The sequence below is a fragment of the Coregonus clupeaformis genome, chromosome 19 (assembly GCF_020615455.1).
Source record: "Coregonus clupeaformis isolate EN_2021a chromosome 19, ASM2061545v1, whole genome shotgun sequence".
Taxonomy (NCBI): domain Eukaryota; kingdom Metazoa; phylum Chordata; class Actinopteri; order Salmoniformes; family Salmonidae; genus Coregonus; species Coregonus clupeaformis.
The window spans coordinates 57,401,812-57,421,683 of NC_059210.1; the positions used below are offsets into that span (position 1 = coordinate 57,401,812).

The 19,872-nt window shown below is 41.6% G+C and overlaps 2 protein-coding genes across 3 annotated transcripts; both read right to left on the minus strand.

The window, feature by feature from the left end:
* Positions 1 to 793: 793 nt before the first annotated feature.
* On the minus strand, positions 794 to 6,472 carry ccne2 (cyclin E2). Of its 2 annotated transcripts, none has more exons than XM_045205048.1 (12): positions 6,447 to 6,472; positions 5,461 to 5,508; positions 5,241 to 5,319; positions 5,072 to 5,122; positions 4,390 to 4,535; positions 3,904 to 4,039; positions 3,490 to 3,636; positions 3,245 to 3,340; positions 3,030 to 3,164; positions 2,795 to 2,906; positions 2,519 to 2,676; positions 794 to 2,253 (listed from the first exon to the last, which is right to left on the minus strand). In XM_045205048.1, exons 2-12 carry the CDS (start codon positions 5,478 to 5,480, stop codon positions 2,146 to 2,148), a joined length of 1,188 nt encoding a protein of 395 aa, XP_045060983.1. In that variant the 5' UTR covers positions 5,481 to 5,508; positions 6,447 to 6,472; the 3' UTR covers positions 794 to 2,145. The 2 variants fall into 2 exon arrangements, with proteins under 2 accessions (XP_045060983.1, XP_045060984.1); XM_045205049.1 differs by lacking the exon at positions 6,447 to 6,472 and adding an exon at positions 6,260 to 6,437.
* A 2,871-nt stretch (positions 6,473 to 9,343) lies between these two features.
* Positions 9,344 to 19,403, minus strand: tp53inp1 (tumor protein p53 inducible nuclear protein 1). The gene is given in 7 exon segments (XM_045205053.1): positions 9,344 to 12,263; positions 12,378 to 12,602; positions 12,604 to 12,670; positions 12,703 to 12,864; positions 16,298 to 16,367; positions 16,369 to 16,626; positions 19,137 to 19,403. Coding segments are annotated over 6 exon segments (843 nt in total). The 5' UTR covers positions 16,426 to 16,626; positions 19,137 to 19,403; the 3' UTR covers positions 9,344 to 12,001.
* Between the last annotated feature and the right edge of the window lie 469 nt (positions 19,404 to 19,872).

A 19,872-nucleotide genomic window follows, 5' to 3' on the forward strand; every position in this document is an offset into this window, starting at 1 on the left:
CTGAGACCACTCCCAGACAGTCCTAGCAAAATTGTTGCTTGAGAAATTGCTGTTTGCTAAGAAGCTATTTAAGTTTATTTTTGACCATTTTAACTGGAAACTATCACGGTAAGTTACTTAATTGTTACCCTGAAATTATTTGATATTGAAATAAAAATGGCTGCATTGGACCTTTAACATAATCACCTATTGCTGACAGTCTCTTACAGCTGCTTTGACCCACTTTTTCTAACCTTTTGTTCATCCAAAGATGAGTGTTGTCCCTCTGGTTTCAACGTAACACCCTTCAATACCTGAGTGTTTCACTTGTTGGAAAGTTGAGCACTTCATTGTGACTCCACTTCCACTGTTTTGTCTCTGAGTCATGGTAAAGGCTTCTTTTACACACCGCCTGTCATTCAAGAGGAGTCGTGAAGCTTTCCCCCTCCCTCAGTAGACACACACACTCCCATGGCATGTGTAAACATGAACTAAAATGCCAGGCCCAAGACAATACTCATGAGGCCTAACGATAAGGATACTGTAGTAATGCAAAGCACATGTTAAAAGTGCAGGCCTCCTCATCTTTATTACACCCCACCATTCATCTGTGAAAAGTTGCTTATTTAATATGGGAGGAAGCCAAGGTGATGCACGCGCCACACTCTTGTGGCTCCATTCTGATTCAAGTTAGACCAGTTGTAAATGGCACTCCCTCTCCAATTCACAAGAATTCAACAAAACCATAGTCGAAAAAGTACTAGGCAAATGCAGCCATTCCAATGTCTACAATAAACAAAGCAGGCTAAATGTGTCATTTCTATTTCATTTATTCAATACATTTCATATTTCCATTAGAAAACAGAACTTTAATTTTATGTACATAACATATACACATTACTATTTAATTTATTTACAGTTTAAACATGGGTCTTTGTATACTGCTGCCGCGGCAGGCGTCTGCCCAACACTGAAGGTTTCAGTTTACAGTCACAGGTTTGCTGGACAGACTGGGTTAGAGCCCTGCACTCGAGCAGCTGGGCTCCCAAAGTCTTCACATCACAATTTAATCGCCATACTAGTTCAACTAAGGCACCTTGGACAGGCTAGCGCAAAACTACGAACATAACATTTAATATGTAACTGCATTATACAGGGTTTTTCCACATAACAGATATCAAAATCATAAATAACATGCATCCCGTGACTTAAATAGTTTGCCTTTGGCATTGTTAAAGAACTGAATTCATAGCCCTATGAAGAATGTATATATGGACATAAAAACATTGTAAGGCTTAAATGGACAAATAAATACAATGTTAAAATTCCGTACAATTGTAAGTTGGTCAAAAAGGTCTAAGTCAAACTACTGAAGTCAAGTTTTCCAGGAATGTGTTTTGTGGTATGAGAATGCATCAATGGCACACGGAAATGAGTCGTTCACAGTGTGGAGAGAATATGTGCGTTCAAAAATGGTGTTTAAGAAAGGTTGTATAGCAAATAGTTAACTCCGCACTACCCTTTCAAATAGCTCAAATGTCACCATAGCATACAACTAACACCAATACTCCTTTAAGTGTTATTGTATGGCTGAGCTTTTCCAGGAGTATCCAGAGTTAGACTATACAGCACTAAATACACATGATAACACGATGTTAAGAGACTTGAGTTGAGCAACTCAACTGTTTAGGTACCAATTCACCTCAAATAAAATATTTAGCTTTTTAGCTACCAAACATACCATGTCTTGAAATATTTAGCTTCAAGTAACAGAAGGGGAGCAGCAGACATGCCTTCCTATGGAGGAAGATTTGACTTGAGTCAACTCAAATGATCTCCATGTAAAATTCAAATTCTGGGGATTAAGATTGCGAGAACAGGGTCTTTGTTGCAATCATTTCACAAAATAAGTCAATATAGTAACCATGATCTGTTTACCATGGCTGTACTGCATATACTCTGATATCCAGCTTGGTATTTAAAGTAAAATAACGCATCTTAACATGCTACACAAAGGGTGTTATTACCAAAAGCAAATTTGATTGGTCACGTGAGGATGAGGTTCCGTAGTTCAGTTTCCCGGCCTCTGGTTGGTCAGGTGTGACGTCTAGGTAATACTCCTTTCATCTGGTTGGTCAGAAGATAAAAGTGAGGAGACCCTGGGGCTCAGTGATTGGCTGGTTTCTCTGTGCTTTTTGGTGGAGTCAATATCCCTACAATGGCGGCAGGTGATAGTCTGTCTAGGCTGTCCGGTTGCCTCTGGTGAGCTTCACTCTGCAACAGAAAAGACGATTCATTCAAAACAAAACATTTGTATGAGCAGTTCTATTCTTACACTTGAAAGATATTACATTCTAGCACAAAATGGCTGCCCATGCATCACCAAGATGGCTGCAATACATTTCTGGGTGAAAAGAGACTTGCTACTCCCAAACACAGGTAGAGATACTCGAAACAGCCAACAGTGTGCAGCCATTCTGGTTGTTTTCTTTGAACACTTGACCCATTCCAGCCCCTGACAGGTGGTGTAAGAACTCACCAGCATGGACAGGTAGTCTACGTGGGTCTGGATGTTGTGTCTGTCGTCAGACGTCACTTTCTTAAAGTCCTTGAGCTCTGCTCTGGGACAGGCGCTGACCGTGCGCATGAAGGGGGTCATCCACCGGACACAGGGAGCAATACTATCCCACGTCAGACCTGCACAGAAACACACAGACAACATTAGTAACTATGTAATAACACACAGGAGGCTGTGGAGTTCTAGAGTGGGGCCATATCTCAATAACAATGTACACGATGCCAAATCAATGCTTACCTGATACTTTGTGGACGACGTCAAATGAGAAGAAATGACAGAAGGCAGCAGCGGCCAGTATCCCATACTGGTAGTCCAGAGAGTTGATGTCCAGTATGGCCAGATCTAAAAGCTGGAACATGAATAGAGACCAGGACAACCATTAAAACGGTTATAGGGAATCTAAAATCTTCCATGACAGTCAAGTGTTGGTAGGAGAAACTGTAATTGCTGCAGAGGGGGCTGGTGGACTCACCTGTGTGATCTGGATGTAGGTGTCCTGAGAGAACTGAGGTACCAGGAAGTTGAGGCCATCCTTTAGGGACTCCACCTGAGCATAGAGCTTCAGCCATGTGATCACCGTCTCTGGACACAGGTCCCAGTTCAGCGCCTGATGGAGGAGATGAGTCATTAAGTAATGTGGGACAACTGAATTAGAACAGTGCAAAGTTGGGAACAGGGGGTTCTTACCTTCAACATGACAAGTTCCATCTCCAGGATGGCCTCTTCCTCACAGGCTCCGTCAGTAACATAGGCAAACTCATGGAGCTTTGGGGGGTAGATTTCCTGAGCGGCGTAAGGAGGGGGAACGATTAGACTTGAGAAAAATACATGGAGCGAATGCCATCTTGTTACTAATTTGTTATGACATGGTATAAACTAAAGCAGTGGTCGCAATCCAGAAGAGCATGAAAATGGGAGGACATTACACCTACCTCTATCTTAGATGCGATGAAGAGGGCTGTGATTCCTATGAGCTGCAGTCGGTCCTTCTCCATATCGTCCTGTGTCAGCATGAAGCGGTCAAAGTAGTCCTGAGCCAGATAAGCAGTCTCTCGATGCAGAGTGTACACCTCACTCACCTACAACACGGGAGAAAACAGGGATGGGTTAGAAATCAGTCACCGTCTCTGTACAGATCCTGGGGCACTATAGTAAAGAAGTCAAAGTATTTGAGAGGTAGAACCCCTGAGGTAATAACTATGGAGGCAGAGTATCAGACATTTCGCTCATGCGTATCCAGTCATTACAAATCCAAAATCAGGTGTAAACAAGGGCATATAGATAGGTTCATGTAATAGGCCCAAGACGGTATAGAGCACAGCAAGACGTTTCAGAGACACACATACCTCTAGAAGCCAGTCCAGGAGAATGGCCCTCATCTTGGGCTTTAGTTTGGGGTGCTGCTGTAGGAAGCCCTTGTCATGGACATACTTCAGCTCCTTGTTCAGCATCTTAATCCACACGTCATCTGAGCTGGCCCAGCTGCCAAGTGGAAACAACACACAGGTCTTAACAGGACGTCCAGTGTGCACTCGCATGGACTATGAGGCCCAACACCAGACAATGAATTTGTTTGTCATCAATAGTTACAAACAGGAGAAGACGCAAAAAGTTCAGAGCAGCTCATTTCTAAAGTTTCTCTAGTTGCAGGTCTACTGAGTGCCACCCTGATCTTGTATGTAAGAGTTGCATTGACACATATTAGCCAAGCGGCTAAGGTGAGTAGAGTTGCCACTAAAACATGACATATTCAGAGTTTCTCAGTAGCGTTGGGGGGACGACACTTTAGGAACAAAGACATGGAGCGTCTGCATGTACAACACACACAGTACCTGAGGCAGGGCAGCGGTGAGGTCTTGATGAAGATGTTCTTGAATCGGAACTGCTTGAAGCCAGACAGGTCTCTGGTCATCTCCAGCTCCTTGTGTGGCGTTTCTACGAGGACACACGGACTGGCCCCTTCCTCTGACCACCGTTTCTAGAGAGAGAAAGGGCACCAAATTCAATCTCTTTTCATCAGCATATAGTCACATAAGCAGCTAATGCAGATATAAATAAATAAGCATGCATTTACCAAGTGAAAAGTCCCCATTAACAAATAGAGGTCACAGCATGCTACCAGCACAGTGAAAACTACCAAACTGTTCAAAGCTATAGTATTCATGTGAACTTAAATAACATCGAAAAGAGAATGCTCATTTTAATGGCGACAGAAAAGAGTAATTTATGCAACGTTCCATAGTGTAAACAAAACAAAGAATGCGATGTAAGCGAGATTAGGCGGGTGGAGGAGAAAGGGAGGGACAGACAAAACGCGGGGTTATTGCGCGTTGTCTAACCCACTGACACAGATAATAACTCGACATACACACACCAACTAGTTAGGTCTCATCAAACATGACTTCTACATCCATGCGATTTTTACCATAGTTTACCCCTATATTCTCCCACATGTTTTACAGTCATCATTCACTGGCACAACTTGGTAATTGATTGAATAAACAAGCAACCAACCTGTATTTCATAGCTTTGTTTCTTCACTGCGGGTGGCATCTTTTTGGATGGCTGAAAAAGTATATGGACATTACAATTAGCTATAGTTCTTATTTGGCGACAGACCAATAAAAACAATAACGCTACACTAATGGTTAAAAATAATACACTACTAGCTAATTGAACAAACCTCAGATTTTCTTTTTCGCGTTATCTTGACATTTTGTTCTAGTGCGTTCTCATCTCTTGCTTGCAATGTGATGCGACCACTGAAAGGACAGACAACTTTAGCTACAGCAAGCGGTCACCATACAAATTGTTACAAACATGTACAAATAATCAAATTTTATAGCTAGCTTGCAATCATGCTTGTTTATAATGAGGCTTTATTACAGTGTGGCTTCCCATACCTGCGTCTAACGTTAGACATTCTGTCAATTGAAGGCTTCAGAGTTCCACTGAAAAGGAGACGGGTCAAAAACATTGTTAAAATGGCAAAGAAATGCATTATTTGTACAAAGCTCTCTAAAACTAACTACACAAGTCCAAAACATGATTGGATAATAATAGGCTGTTTTTTCCGGCGGTAAAAAAGGCATGCCAAATGGGTAGAGGGTTGAGCTTGTGAGTACCGTCCTCATTTCCACAAAGAAATCTGCCACAAATTGCATAAAATCTACTGTATCCGTAGTCCCAATGTTAAGTCAGAAGCCCTGGTAGGAACTTACATGGTTATTGTTAACAAAAGTAACCGTATGATAATTATTTTTGATGTTTGTGAAACCCAACTACGCGCCAATTTCTCGAAGCGGGAGGATTTGGACAGTATGGCTAGCTACAGTAACAGTTAGCTCACCAGTGAGCCGACTTTACCTCCAATATACCAACATAAAAAGTTTCTATAAATAGAAAAAAGGATATGACACTTAAAAGTAAGAATGTATTGCAACATGCAATAATTCAACATTGCTAGGTAGAATTTAGCATGATGATGTAGTTTGCTGGCTAGCCAAGTTACTGCCTAACTTATCTTTTTGCCACGTCCCTGAAAAGCAGTGGTGGCTTGCATGCTAACGTTAAATATCAAGCAAAGTTGATAACAAAGAACACAGCTTCAAACCAATGTGAAGAAACATATGTATTGTCTTATCAAATAAGCTAACTAATGTTAGCCAGATAGTTTGCAACCAACTTGTTTGCTAACGTTACCAGTCTCTCTTGCCATTTGGTTCCTTTTCCAGATTTTTTTGACAAAAAATATAATAATAACCCAATAAACGGAATGTTCCTCATCGACATAGTACCTTTACCAGTAATAGTACCAATAATTTTCTGAATAAACTCCTGAAATACATAGCTAGCTATATAAGCAAACAACTCCTCGCCAGCTCCTTACCCTCAGAAATGAATGAACGAATAATGATCAGCTGGCGCGCCAGCGCCAATCTTTATATATCTGACCATTCCATGGCAAGTGCGCATGTGTGTTCCCGGTTCATTTAAACGCGCTAAATGTTCAAATCTGAATTCCATTTATTGCAAATAAGAAAGCAAACGTTCTGTTTTATTTCCCAGGAGTTAATACATTTGATCACGTGTTTGTGACCATTATTAGATACTTCCACTCATCGACTTTGTATGGATGGCGGATATACTTTGCACAAGAGGGGTTTCATTTATATTTTGGGGGAAAAGGGCGCTTTCCTTATTTTCCGGTTAACCTTAAATGACGCAGTAGGCATTGAGGTAGCCTTTACTCGTGGTCAAGTATATATAAAAAAACGTTTATGCTCTATTTTCTTATTTTTTCGCTGCAAGAAAAACACTTCCGTATTACAGGTCCACCTATGGGAGGGGTTTCAAACTCGCTTAGCCAATCAGAGGAGGGTCAGGAGAAACAACGTGGTCTTCCTTCAAAATGTAAACAACCCGAGATGAAGACAGCATTGAGCACTGTCATATTGAAACAGGAAGATTCTTACACGTTTCAACGCAGAGATTAATATGCTTATTGTTATTGTACATACATTGAGCTAGGTTGAAGCTTTTTTCACTCCTCTTCTAGCTAATGCATTATTTGTCATACAAAGATAAGAATGCTGGACCCGTCCAAATAGTGACATCTACTCCCAGAGGGTAGTATCATGTATACGTATACCACAGTTTCTTACTAAACCATGTTTGCCTATACCGTATATAGTAAAGCAGGATCAAGGAGTTACATGCCTAAATATTCTGAAATAACTAAATATTTTTTAGAAATATAAGCTTGAAATGGGCATGGTCTAATTGACTCAACAACCAAAAGCATAAAGTTTAGCTTTCTCAATGAATCAGAAAATCAACAGTTATTTCTGGTTGCTGAGCTGGCCAACTTGTAGTATACCCCTCAGATTTCAACACACAATAAACATTAGTAATTACTCAATTTTATAGCCTTTAAAACAAGTGTATAGGATTATTTTATCAGAGTTATTATCTTCTGTGTCACTGTTTATTTTCTAAAGTGTTGAATCAGTTGTTTGTTTGTAATAGTTATTGAAGATCTTCCTGGCAACTACTTTGCTCTGTTGTGATTGGTCAGATGTTTGAGTCGAGTTTTAATTACTGAAAAATCTAACATTTGTGATAACTCATTATTCTCAATTGTTTGATAAAGTCCATATTTTAAACGTTTTATTAGGTTTTAATATTGCTGTGCAAAGCTGTTACAGTGGCTTGCGAAAGTATTCACCCCCCTTGGCATTTTTCCTATTTTGTTGCCTTACAACCTGGAATTAAAATATATTTTTTGGGGTTTGTATCCCCCAGAATATTTAGAGCCACCTTTTGCAGAATTACAGCTGCATGGAGGTAGCTCTATAACTGGACATCTAGCCCGATTTGCATTAACAAGTGCTCCAGCGTTGGATGGGTTCCGCTAGTGTACAGCAATCTTTAAATCGACAGATTCTCAAAAGGCGGGCTTGACAGGCCATTCCAAGACATTTAAATGTTAAACCAAGTGTTGCTTTAGCAGTAGAGGGCATTGTCTGGAAGTTCAAATCTCTGGAAGACTGAAATATTTCCCTGTTTGCCATCCATCATTTCCTTCAATTCTGACCAGTTTCCCAGTCCCTGCCGATTAAAAACATCCCCACAGCATGATGCTGCCACCACCATGCTTCACTGTGGGGATGGTGTTCTCGGGGTGATGAGAGGTGTTGGGTTTGCGCCAGACATAGTGTTTTCCTTGATGGCCAAAAAGCTCAATTTTAGTCTCATCTGACAAGAGTACCTTCTTCCATATGTTTGGGGAGTCTCCCACATGGATTTTGGCGAACACCAAACGTGTTTGCTTATTTTTTTCTATAAGCAATGGCTTTTATCTGGCCACTCTTCCGTAAAGCCCAGCTCTGTGGAGTGTACGGCTTAAAGTGGTCCTATGGACAGATACTCCAATCTCCGCTGTGGAGCTTTGCAGCTCCTTCAGGGTTAGGTCTTTGTTGCCTCTATGATTAATGCCCTCCTTGCCTGGTCCGTGAGTCTTGGTGGGCGGCCCTCTCTTGGCAGGTTTGTTGTGGTGCCATATTCTTTCCATTTTTTATAATGGATTTAATGGTGCTCCGTGGGATGTTTTTTTATAACCCAAACCTAATCTGTACTTCTCCACAACTTTGTCCTTGACCTGTTTGGAGAGCTCCTTGGTCTTCATGGTGCCGCTTGCTTGGTGGTGCGCCTTGCTTCGTGGTGTGGCAGACTCTGGGCCTTTCAGAACAGGTGTATATATACTGAGATCATGTGACAGATCATGTGACACTTAGATTGCACACAGGTGGACTTTATTTAACTAATTCTGTGACTTCTGAAGGTAATTGGTTGCACCAGATCTTATTTAGGGGCTTCATAGCAAAGGGGGTGAATACATATGCACGCACCACTTTTCCGTTATTGATTTTTTTGAAACAAGTTATTTTTTTCATTTCACTTCACCAATTTGGACTATTTTGTGTATGTCCATTACATGAAATCCAAATAAAAATCCATTTAAATTACAGGTTGTAATGCAACAAAATAGGAAAAATGCCAAGTGGGGTGAATACTTTTGCAAAGGCACTGTATGTAGTCAGAACTCATGAGAATGTCATACTGAAAGTATCATCATAGCTGTCTCAGCTCAGTGCCATAAAGGGCTTGGTTTGGAAATTATCTGTAGGCTAGATGTGGGTCTTTCTTGCAAAAGAGATTTCATCATAGTTGAATAAACCTGGTAGAATATAGGTTAAATGGATCAAATGGACAGAAATGGGAGAGTATGTGTATGAAAACATTTATTGTAGACTGTGGCTTACATCATGACAACAGATCATGTATTAGTTTTAGAACAGACCACCACATTCTCTTTTGCTAATTTGCTGACCATCAAAAACAGAGTGAATTGATCTCTCATACGTCCAAAATACAAATAAATGCGATCAGTTAAGTAGATAAATAACAGTTAACGCTCAAATTCCTACACTTTTTTGGCAAAGTGCTGTATTATTCCAGTAAAATAAATCAAAGCAAAAGTCTAACACTTAGTAAAAAAAAAAAAAAAATGCCACCAAATAGTCTTCACACAGGAGAAAACAGGCTTGCTACATTTGTGTATAAAAGCTGTACATGGGCTGGGTGGTTCACGGAGAGAAGCTACCTCCTGTGTGCATAGTTGATTTGCTTTTGTATGTGTTGTCCCTTTGGACAAGAGTTCAAGTTCTTCATTAATGCATTGTCATTATACTGTTTAACCTGGAAGGCACGTGACCACAACAAATTCAAGGCATAAAACAAAATACAAATCCCTGTTATTATCATCAAGAGCTCAGACAGCTGAGGACAGAAACAAAATGGCTCCTTCCAGCTTCACACATCAAAAATGAGGATTTTGTAATCTCCTCCATTCCCTTCGTCATGTTGCCCGTGTCACAATGCAGGACAAAAATTAACGCGTCAAATGATGCAAGTGTTGCAAATCGGAGACATTTGAAAATAAAAAAGTTACACAAATACAATGGCTAGGCTTAAATCACTTCACTATAATCAGTTTACATCTATCTAGACAAAACAAAAACTTCTTAGTGCTTCTTGATGCTACCATGCTAAATACATCTGAGTATGTATGTACTGTGTATTTCCCCCAATAAGTACAAAGAAACAGATGAAATTAGGTCATAATATAAGGTCAAAATAACATATAAATTATTGAGTTTGCCTGGATACTTGACTTTTAGAGGTTCTGTGAAACTTAAATAGGCTACTTAGGTGTTCTTGAGTTGTGTCTCTCAGTGCTTTCTTACCACTAGAGTGCACAGATTCATGTTGTCACAAACTTGACAATTTCAAACATTGTTAAAGTAAAGAAGAATATACTGTAAAAGCAAAAACAATAGTAATATAAACTATTGCAAGGTTAGAGTTTACTGCTAGTTTTTTGGTTTAAATACTTTAACATAATATTACTAAGTTATGTAACTAAGCAAATAAAGAACAGGGCAAAAATCAAACTCAAAACAATGGAAAGTACACAGAACAAAATATATAAACAAAATTGAAAAAGACTAACAGTGTCACTCCATCGTGGTGGGTTTTAACAGTCGATTGAGAGAGTAAGAGTTCATTTTCACAGTCCTTGGACAAGCAAACGTTCAAATTCAATTTTCTCGAGACGCACACTATTATTTTAAAAGGTCAATCATTGATCACAAACATTACCACAAGGCAAAGCACACCATTACAAATTTGGAAGGTCTCCAGTATGTACAAAGACAATTAACATCCATCAAGTAATCTGCATTTTAGTAAAGTGTAAAGGTGATTGGTTATGACCCTGAGAAGTGGACTGGAGATTTAGAACAAACAATGACATAAGATACAAAAACACATTTCTTTCTGTTTTCTCAACATCTGGAGACTAGCACTATACAACCATGCAACAAATCACACACTAACATAGTCAAACCGCTGCTTACAAACATACCTATGCAGATAAACACTCATACTAACTTCATACTGATATGTAATATATGTTTTTTTCTTTTAAAAAATATTTTGGAAGTTTTTTTAAATACATTTTACATTTATTTATTTTTCATCTTAAATTCTACTATTATAACAAGGCGTTTAGTGATATTTAACCCAGTATTTGACCATCATTTTCTCAAACAATATTGTGAAAGTACTGAATTACTAAGTTCAAGGCATGTTCACCCATAGTCAAGAGAGGAGGGGTGCTGATTTTGAAAAGTAAGTTGTGGCCATCTGAATGACAAATTACATTAGTTTGCCATGAAGTGACAGAGCATCTCCATCTCAAAATTCGAAAAGACAGGAAACAATAGAGGAAGCAATTTCATTGGAGGGGCATGAGAAACAACCTTGTTAAACTGTCCTAATTACAAGTGAGACACATGCTCCTCTTCTAAATGCCTACTCCTACTCTAAAGACATCACAGTCATTCTATTAAGCCACAAATCCCTCTTCTGATAGCACACAACCACTCTATGACAGCATACAACAACTCAATGACATCACTTAGTGTCACTATGACAACATACAAGCAACTCTATGATATCAATCAATGAACCATTCTATGGCAGCATACAGCCACACTATGACGTCACACAACCATTGCAGAGTAGGTGAAAGCGGAGAGTGTCGCCACAGGTGTAATGTCTGATTGAACCAGTCTCTCCCAGTTACCATGTGGTGGTGGGCACCTGCAGCGGAGTAAAGTGACCTATGGCATTGATTCTAAAGGAGTCCTTAAAGAAGACATCCTCATCACGTCTCTTCATTCCAGAGTGGAGGATCGGTGGATGGAGGGAGGAAGTGGGGAGATGGAGAGCACGTTGCAGGATGTACTCTTTGCGTGGATCCAGGTTGAGACAGATGGATGAATTGATGGATGGAGGGTAAGGGATAGGGCCAGGACCTCAGTAGTTGAGGTGCCTCTGGCCAGGCTGGTGTAGATAGGTGGTGGTGGTCTTGGCCTGCTTGGCCCCTCCAGTACGCAACAGGTTGAGGCGGCGCAGGGCGTTGCGGGAGAGGAGCTGGCGCTGAGCGGCGTCACGTACCCTCTGGGCCAGGCGTCCGTGCTGCTGGGCCTGGTCTAGGAGGCCTGAGGCCCGGGCTGAGAGGGCAGCCGCATAGCAGCCAGCATGGAGGCTGGCTCTGCGCTGCACTACTGTCTCTGGCCTATAGGGGAGACAGAAAGGGGGCTGGATTGGTTAATCCATAGTTGAAGCATAAATTCACAAAATGTAGGTGCAGTAACACTACTGCCAGAATCTTTGCAGCAATAAGTCCTACCTGTGGCGGGGGGTGTCAAGCGAACGTCGTCCCGGCTCCTTGCCCACGGCGGCAGGAGCGTCAACAGGGGGGAGGCTGAGATTGAGGTTGAGGGAGAGGGGGAGGTTGAGGGAGAGTCGTGGGGGACTGTGGGCGGTGTACACAGACATGCTGGGGTGTTCTATCAGCAGGTTCTCCAGGGGGCTGGTCTCCAGTACCATAGGCTTTCCCCTCCTCCCCCCGTCCGAAGCAGGGTGGGGGAGTGACGAACCAGCTCTCCTCTAGAGAACAGGCCTCCAGGCGCTGGAAACCCCCTCCTCCTCCTCCTCCTCCTCTTCCTCAGGACCCCCATCATCGGTGCCAGCGGTGGAGTCCAGGGAGGTGCAGGAGGCATAGCGGATGGGGGAGCTGGCGATGGGAGAGGGGACTACCACAAGGTCCTCCTCCTCCTCCGAAGTCAGGTCCACCTCAGACAGGCCATCACCACAAGGGCTGGAGCAGGCCTCGGCTGGGGAGAAAGGCAGGGAACAGTACAATTAACATTTAAAAAATAAATTGAATGTTTCTGTTTGCAAAAGCATGTAGGGAATATGTGTGAAAATGTGTTATAATTGGTGATATAAAAAACAACTCCTTGTAGCAAAATGTAAAAATGCAATATGAAGTTCTTGAGCTCAACCTGGGTGGGGTGACAAATAATATGCAATACCCTGACATGACTTTAGGGGGCAATGTGGCTCAGAGAGAGTGGCTTTAGCGATCAAAACAAAAACAATATTTTCCCCTGACGCATAGGTGTCAAAGCCCTACAGGCAGAGAGCAGAGTTCTATCGGTCAGAATAACATGCATGACCCAAGATACTATAGTGTGTGTGCGCAAGATCTGTCATTCATAGGGTCAAGCAGCTTCAGCAACTCCCTCTACCAAACTGCTGCCAAATGCTTTCCAGTATTTCCCTACTCTAGAATGCACCAAAACACATTTTTCCACTAGCTAACTATCTCAACTCGTGATGCTGCTTAAAAGGTTGGGAGAGAAACTACGTTTGAATAGATTGAATAGAATAAATCGAATCAAGTTGAATTAGGTGGTTTGGCTGGAGCGAGAAGATGCATTCACTGCATCCCTGGGCTATATAGCATGTCTTGCTTTGAGACTTGGTGGTGTTACTGTCAGTAGGGCACTAATAAGTCAGAATAATACTCTGCCATATGGGAAGTATGACGGAAAAAGCAACTTGATACCAGACAGGAATCAAAGCCAGCAGATTGCTGTCTGGGTTGCCATTATACTAAAAATAGCCTGCACCGATGTCTGGCCAACACTTAATTCCTCTCTTTTTTTGGACAGAATCTCTGACAAACACCTGAGTGTGTGCATGTACGTATGAGTGTGTAGAGGTTTTCCTCTGTTTGTGTGTTTGTGTATAACTGTGTTCTTTGTGTATAACGGTGTTCTTTGTGTATAACTGTGTTCTCTGTGTATAACGGTGTTCTCTGTGTATAACGGTGTTCTCGTGTATAACTGTGTTCTTTGTGTATAACGGTGTTCTTGTGTATAACTGTGTTCTCGTGTATAACTGTGTTCTCGTGTATAACTGTGTTCTCGTGTATAACTGTGTTCTCGTGTATAACTGTGTTCTCGTGTATAACTGTGCTCGTGTATAACTGTGTTCTCGTGTATTACATGTATTCTCGTGTATTACTGTGTTCTCGTGTATTACTGTGTTCTCTGTGTATTACTGTGTTCTTTGTGTATAACAGTGTTCTTTGTGTATAACAGTGTTCTTTGTGTATAACAGTGTTCTTTGTGTATAACTGTGTTCTCGTGTATTACTGTGTTCTTGTGTATAAGTGTGTGTGTGTGTGTATTGGATGTGTTCCCTTGTGTGTATGATCATGAAAGTTTTCCTCTTTTTCCATTTTCAGATGATGTGTATATAGATGTGTTGTGTTTCTCAGTGTGTTCATTTCTGAGTGTGTGGATGTGTTATGGTGTCTATGTGTGATATAAATACACCCACTCCCAAGGACACTTCAGTTTCCATCCTCATCTTTCTCCGTCACGCATGTCAGTGGCAGTGCAGCCACCTTGTTTACTAAAATAAAAACATGGTAAATCTCATCTGTGTCGACACACACCCTTAGGGTGATCGGCACGCTTAGCCGCTAAGCAACGCAGCAGAACCCTAAAACCGCTTACATCCCTCATCACTGTCTCTGTAAGGCTAATTAGGACCTGTAATCATCTCACCATCCACCTTGTGTGTGTGTGTGTGTGTGTGTGTGTGTGTGTGTGTGTGTGTGGCAGTGTGTGTGTGCAGGAAGGGGGAAGGAAAGCAGTCTACAGTATTGATATAATAGATTAGCAGTTTAGAAGAAGTAGGAGACTAGTGCAACTTGAGGTGTTGACGTGTGTCAGAATTACACACTAAATAGTACACACTAAGCGTGTGGAATCAATCCCTACTGTAAAATAGGTCAATTGTACTGAAGTCTGTGCAGGAAAGAATTATTCAATGCTTTCAGAGACAAAACATCTGACCTCAAGTGTCTGCTTCCTGCATTCACTCTAACAGTTATATAAAACTGACACATAATAAAGTGTTTATGATACCATGTATCATCTGATATTAGAGATTCACAATAAGATGATCAGATGAATCATTATTATATAATACTGTTATATGATCATGTAGTAACAAAGGGTTATAACAGTTTGGGTAAGGCTACAGTGCTGGACTGTAGAGTAATATATCAACCACCTGTTTGTAAAGCATTATGAATGCTTTTATAGGCATTTAAGCATTTACATGGAACACCTGTAATGAATGATGTGTAAAATGAATTATGAACACATTCTCAGCCTTAATGCATTTCCAAAGGTTGTCATATGAGCCATGAGCTACATATGTTACACAACTCCTATAACGAATTATGGCGTGATAGACGACGCTATAAATGCATTCAGGATGCATGAATCCCTGGTGGTTTGGGTCATAGACTGTGTTACCGACTGGGGGCAATTCTGGAGGGGAATTCTGCTGGTCCGTCTGCCCACACGTCTCACTCCTCAGAGCCCAGAAGGGTAACTCTACCGGGGCCTATTTTGATCTTCCTCCCCTTAGCCCCCCATGCTTTTGTTTGACCCGTTTACAGACATATTGCCCATATACTGCCACATAGCCCTTTCACCACCCTCCCCTCCCCCCGTACAGAAGTGGGCCAGCAGGATTCAGTCTCTCACACCTTGAATATTCACACGCTTGTGGAATATGAGATGTGTCAGGGACAGACGGACTGGATGCACTCCCTTCCCCCCAAAGAACAAGTGTGTGCCAGGTGTGTGTGTGTGTGTGTGTGTTATTGAGCAGCATTTATATACTGTATATGTGTGGAGCCATGTGTGTATGGGCACACGTGTATGTGTTTTTGTGCGTATACATACTGGGAACCTTGCCAGGGCTTAGAGTAGCATCCTTGTGTCTGCATTTGTGAATGCAGGTGAACTTAGTTTGCGTCTGCATGAAGCGGTGGTTTATGGAGACTACAATGCACCTAAGGATTGCATAGCCAAGCAGTTTGATAAAGTGAGTTTTTAGACGCTTTTAAGATGTATATATCTGATAATATGCTTACATAGTGGAAAAACAACAAAAGTGGCTAGAGAAGTGGCATATAGTCAGTGTTGACTTTTTAAAAGGTAGTGAAGTTCCCAACACGTGACTGTATGGAAATGATGCTCACTGTTGAACCCATCTGAACCGTTTTGTACATGGATACCAGGAGGATATGGTGTGTGAGGGGTTTGTTTGTGTTTAGAGTGTGTATTTGCATTTTTGTTTGTGTTTATGTCTGTGAAATGTTTTGTCTGTGTGTGTGTCTGTCTGTCTGTCTGTCTGTCTGTCTGTGTGTGTGTGCGTGTATGTTCTGAAACTCACCCAGATAGTCCACCAGGATCCACTCTTCATCCTCCTCCTTCTGGCCAAAGCCCTGTTCTCCAGGGACCTCCTCGGCTCACCTCCTCCACATCGTCCCCGAACAGGACGCTGGTGAGCCTCTGGAACATACTGGGACTCCTTGGGGGGTACGGCGGGACCTAGAGGGGGCTGAGCGGTGCGAGGACCGGGGCGAGGGTGGGGAGCAGACGCTTTGGTCATCAGCTGCAGGTGCTAAAGTGCTTCAATAAGGTACGGATGTCTATCATCTGAGGAGAGCCGTGCAAAGTCTGGTCATAGCTCACCTCGACGTGTGCAAAATTACAAAGGACCTGAGAGACAAAGGGGAGGGGGAGAAATAGGAAATAATCGTTGTGAACTTGAGGGACACATTTGAGACCATATACATGAGCTTATATGGCTTTTGGGCAATTGGCAGGAGGAAAACATGGGTTAGACTGAACTGGAAGGACATCTATATTTATTTCTGGGTTACTAGTTTTAGAGGACAGTTCAATATTAACGCTCTCTGTCAATAAAATAGATTTTCTATATCGCTAACACTCGCTAATAAAAAAACAACCAAGGATAGCCAGATCCTTTACAACTGTCACAAACATCAAAGAGGCACCGTCTGTGGTTGTAAATGTTTACAGGTGGGGGTATCATTTTCCTATCTACCAGACATCCCTCATAAAAGGCAATTATGAAAATAGACCCATCATCACCTAGCTGCCAACTGACATAGACAGGTCTGTAACCTAGCAGCTTGTTCACTGATTGGGTGGTCCTTTATAGAACACACACTATAGTGCTGATTATGCTGTATCTTCACCTAGGGGTCAACTCTGACCATACAGCCCAGTATTGGTGGTATAAGTCTAACCTTTCTTTGCAATTAGACCTCCAGTCCCACTGACTAGAAAGTAAAAAGCCAGACAGCATTTTCCTCATGCTGATAACGTTAACTACTACCCCCACACTGACACACCAGGGACACAGCCCTGCAGTGACACTGACTGCAGGTCATAGATTATAAAATTAGTATTGAGACGCTTTATCCAGAGAAGAGTGAGTGCATACATTATTTTTTATTTTTTTCATACTGGCCCCCCATGGGAATCGAACCCACAACCCTGGCGTTGCAAACGCATGACCACCCCATCTCCCCTACCCTGGACGACGCGGGCCAACTGTCCCGCCCCATTCAACCAAGTGGCGTAGCACTGCGATGCACTGCGCCACTCGGGAGATTATGACCCCTGACCTGAAGCAAAACCAGTGTTACACAACAAGCATAATTCTGCCAGACAAAATTGAATTCCTGCTGTGAAGCCACATTTGTCAGTGCAATTGTAAACTATGAGTTGTATGTATGTACACATTTATGGAAAACAAATACAGATCAGTGCACCCAATAATTCGAGATCTGTGGGTTTGTAAGATCTGAAAAGCTGAGAGAACTACAGTAGCTTCTTTATGCTAAATGGCATATTATATATTATTATTATATAATGTTCAAAGATGACAAGTTAGCTGTTTGGTAGACCTGACAGAAAACTAAAAACTGGTCTGCCAGGTAGGCTACAGGCAAACATACACGTTATGCCCAAATTAGTTTGTCATATATTACTTAAAATCAGACATCTTCGTCGAAGATTTGTAGGCTGCAAGCGAATGCAAACACGTCGTTCTTTGATTCAATATCCTCTTATTTGTTAGATTCAACGACAAAGAACATTAGCAGCTGTGCTATGAGGTCGAGGGACTGTGAGGGCTTTTCTATGGGATTGTATCTACAGTATGTCCAATGCGCAACCGGGTTATAATCTCCTGCACCTGTTCGTCCTCAACAAAATATCGCTTGCATGCATTGTTTTCTTCCGAGACCGCTGGCTCTATTCAGATAGCAAACAAGGACGGGGGTTGAAGAAGCGTCGTGATATTGGGTCCATTAAAAAGGCAGAATATTATTATTAACGGACTGTAACGGTAGGTTATGTGAGAGCACAATAGAGAATACTTTTCTTGTCGTATGTATTTGGATGGTTGATTGGTGGTTGGAGGCCTGTCGTCGACACCTTGGAACAGAGAACGTTAGGAGCAGTAACGATTACGTCATATGGATATTCTCCAAGAGTGTTCTACCCAGAGCAAAATGCCTGATATTAGCTATGTAATAAAACAAATAAAATCACTGACAATATAAATACATGTTCAGTTATTGTCTGTTCAACGTGCTTCTACATCTACATTTCCTGCTCTCTGGGGTTTTAGGCTCGGTTTCTGTGTAAGCACTTTGTACAACTGCTGGTGTAAAAGGGGCTTTATAAATACATTTTATTGATTGATTTACATATACAGTAAAAAAAAACACGGCATATTTTAGGTTCAATTACAACTTCAAATCGTGGTAGGCTGTCTGATTGCAGGATGGTTTGTTGACTAGCATACAAGCGGAGGGTGTATAGCGTAACCCTACACCTCTTGGGCGGGTCGCAGCTCCTACAATGTTCAACTGCCAGCAAAGTTGAACATAAAAGTACAATTCTGTATTGTGCATATAAATAACTCCTCCTTCAATAGATAGGTAGACATCTAGACCTTACGTTTCATTACACTGCGGTCTGACTCTTATTTGGCAAAAATGGGCCGAGAATCTTATTTTTGCTACACAAAACACTGTTGGTGCATAAAAACAGTGGAAATAGGCTATGCATTTGTGCTAAATCGTTCTAGTGAAAATAAATTAATGTCAACAACGGCCTATAATTGAATTGCAAAACAGGACTGTGTGTTCTTTGAACAACAGACAACAAAGAGACCCCCCAAAAAAACTCACCTGCGGCAAGGAAAGGTGTGAACAACAAAGGACGGATAGTTAGTGATACAATCCTGAAGACTTTGAGGTAGATTGTTTATTTTCGAAAATATAAAAAAAGTTTTATTCGCAGAAGAAATTAAGTTCACGGACCTTTGTATTCCGAGCTACACAGTTCGTTACTTTTCCGAGCCTTTCCGAGGTCCCAACTGTTCCCTTTGTTATTGTTGAGGCGCACTAACAGCTGATCGGAGTGACGTGGGTTCGGACAGCCTATGGGAGGGCCCTTTCTTAAATCTGTAAGCCAATCATACGCCGCCGTTGACTCTGACAGACTGTCACCAACGCACGTGACACACCACGGAGAAAGACTGGGCTAAGGCCAGCCCACAAGTTTTTGGGAGTACCTTTTAAAAAGTCTGTCGTCAAAATATTTGACTAGAAACACTCATTTCCTGTGGTGGGTAAAATAGCGCCCATATGTTTCCTTATTTTTTTGTATTTGTATTTTTTACTATTTCCCGGCTTAATTAAATCAAGCTTTATGGATACCATTTTAATACAATGCGTATAACCCTATGTTATATAACCGTCTATAAAGGGTCAATGAAGCCATCCTGTAACATTTCCTTCGCTCAATATAAACATATCCCTGTAGCCCAGTGACAGTCAAATGCTCAAATAATGTGAAGGTGCCATTATCAAAAGTACCAAAACACTGTATTCATCTCCCAGAGTAATGGGAATTACATCCTGA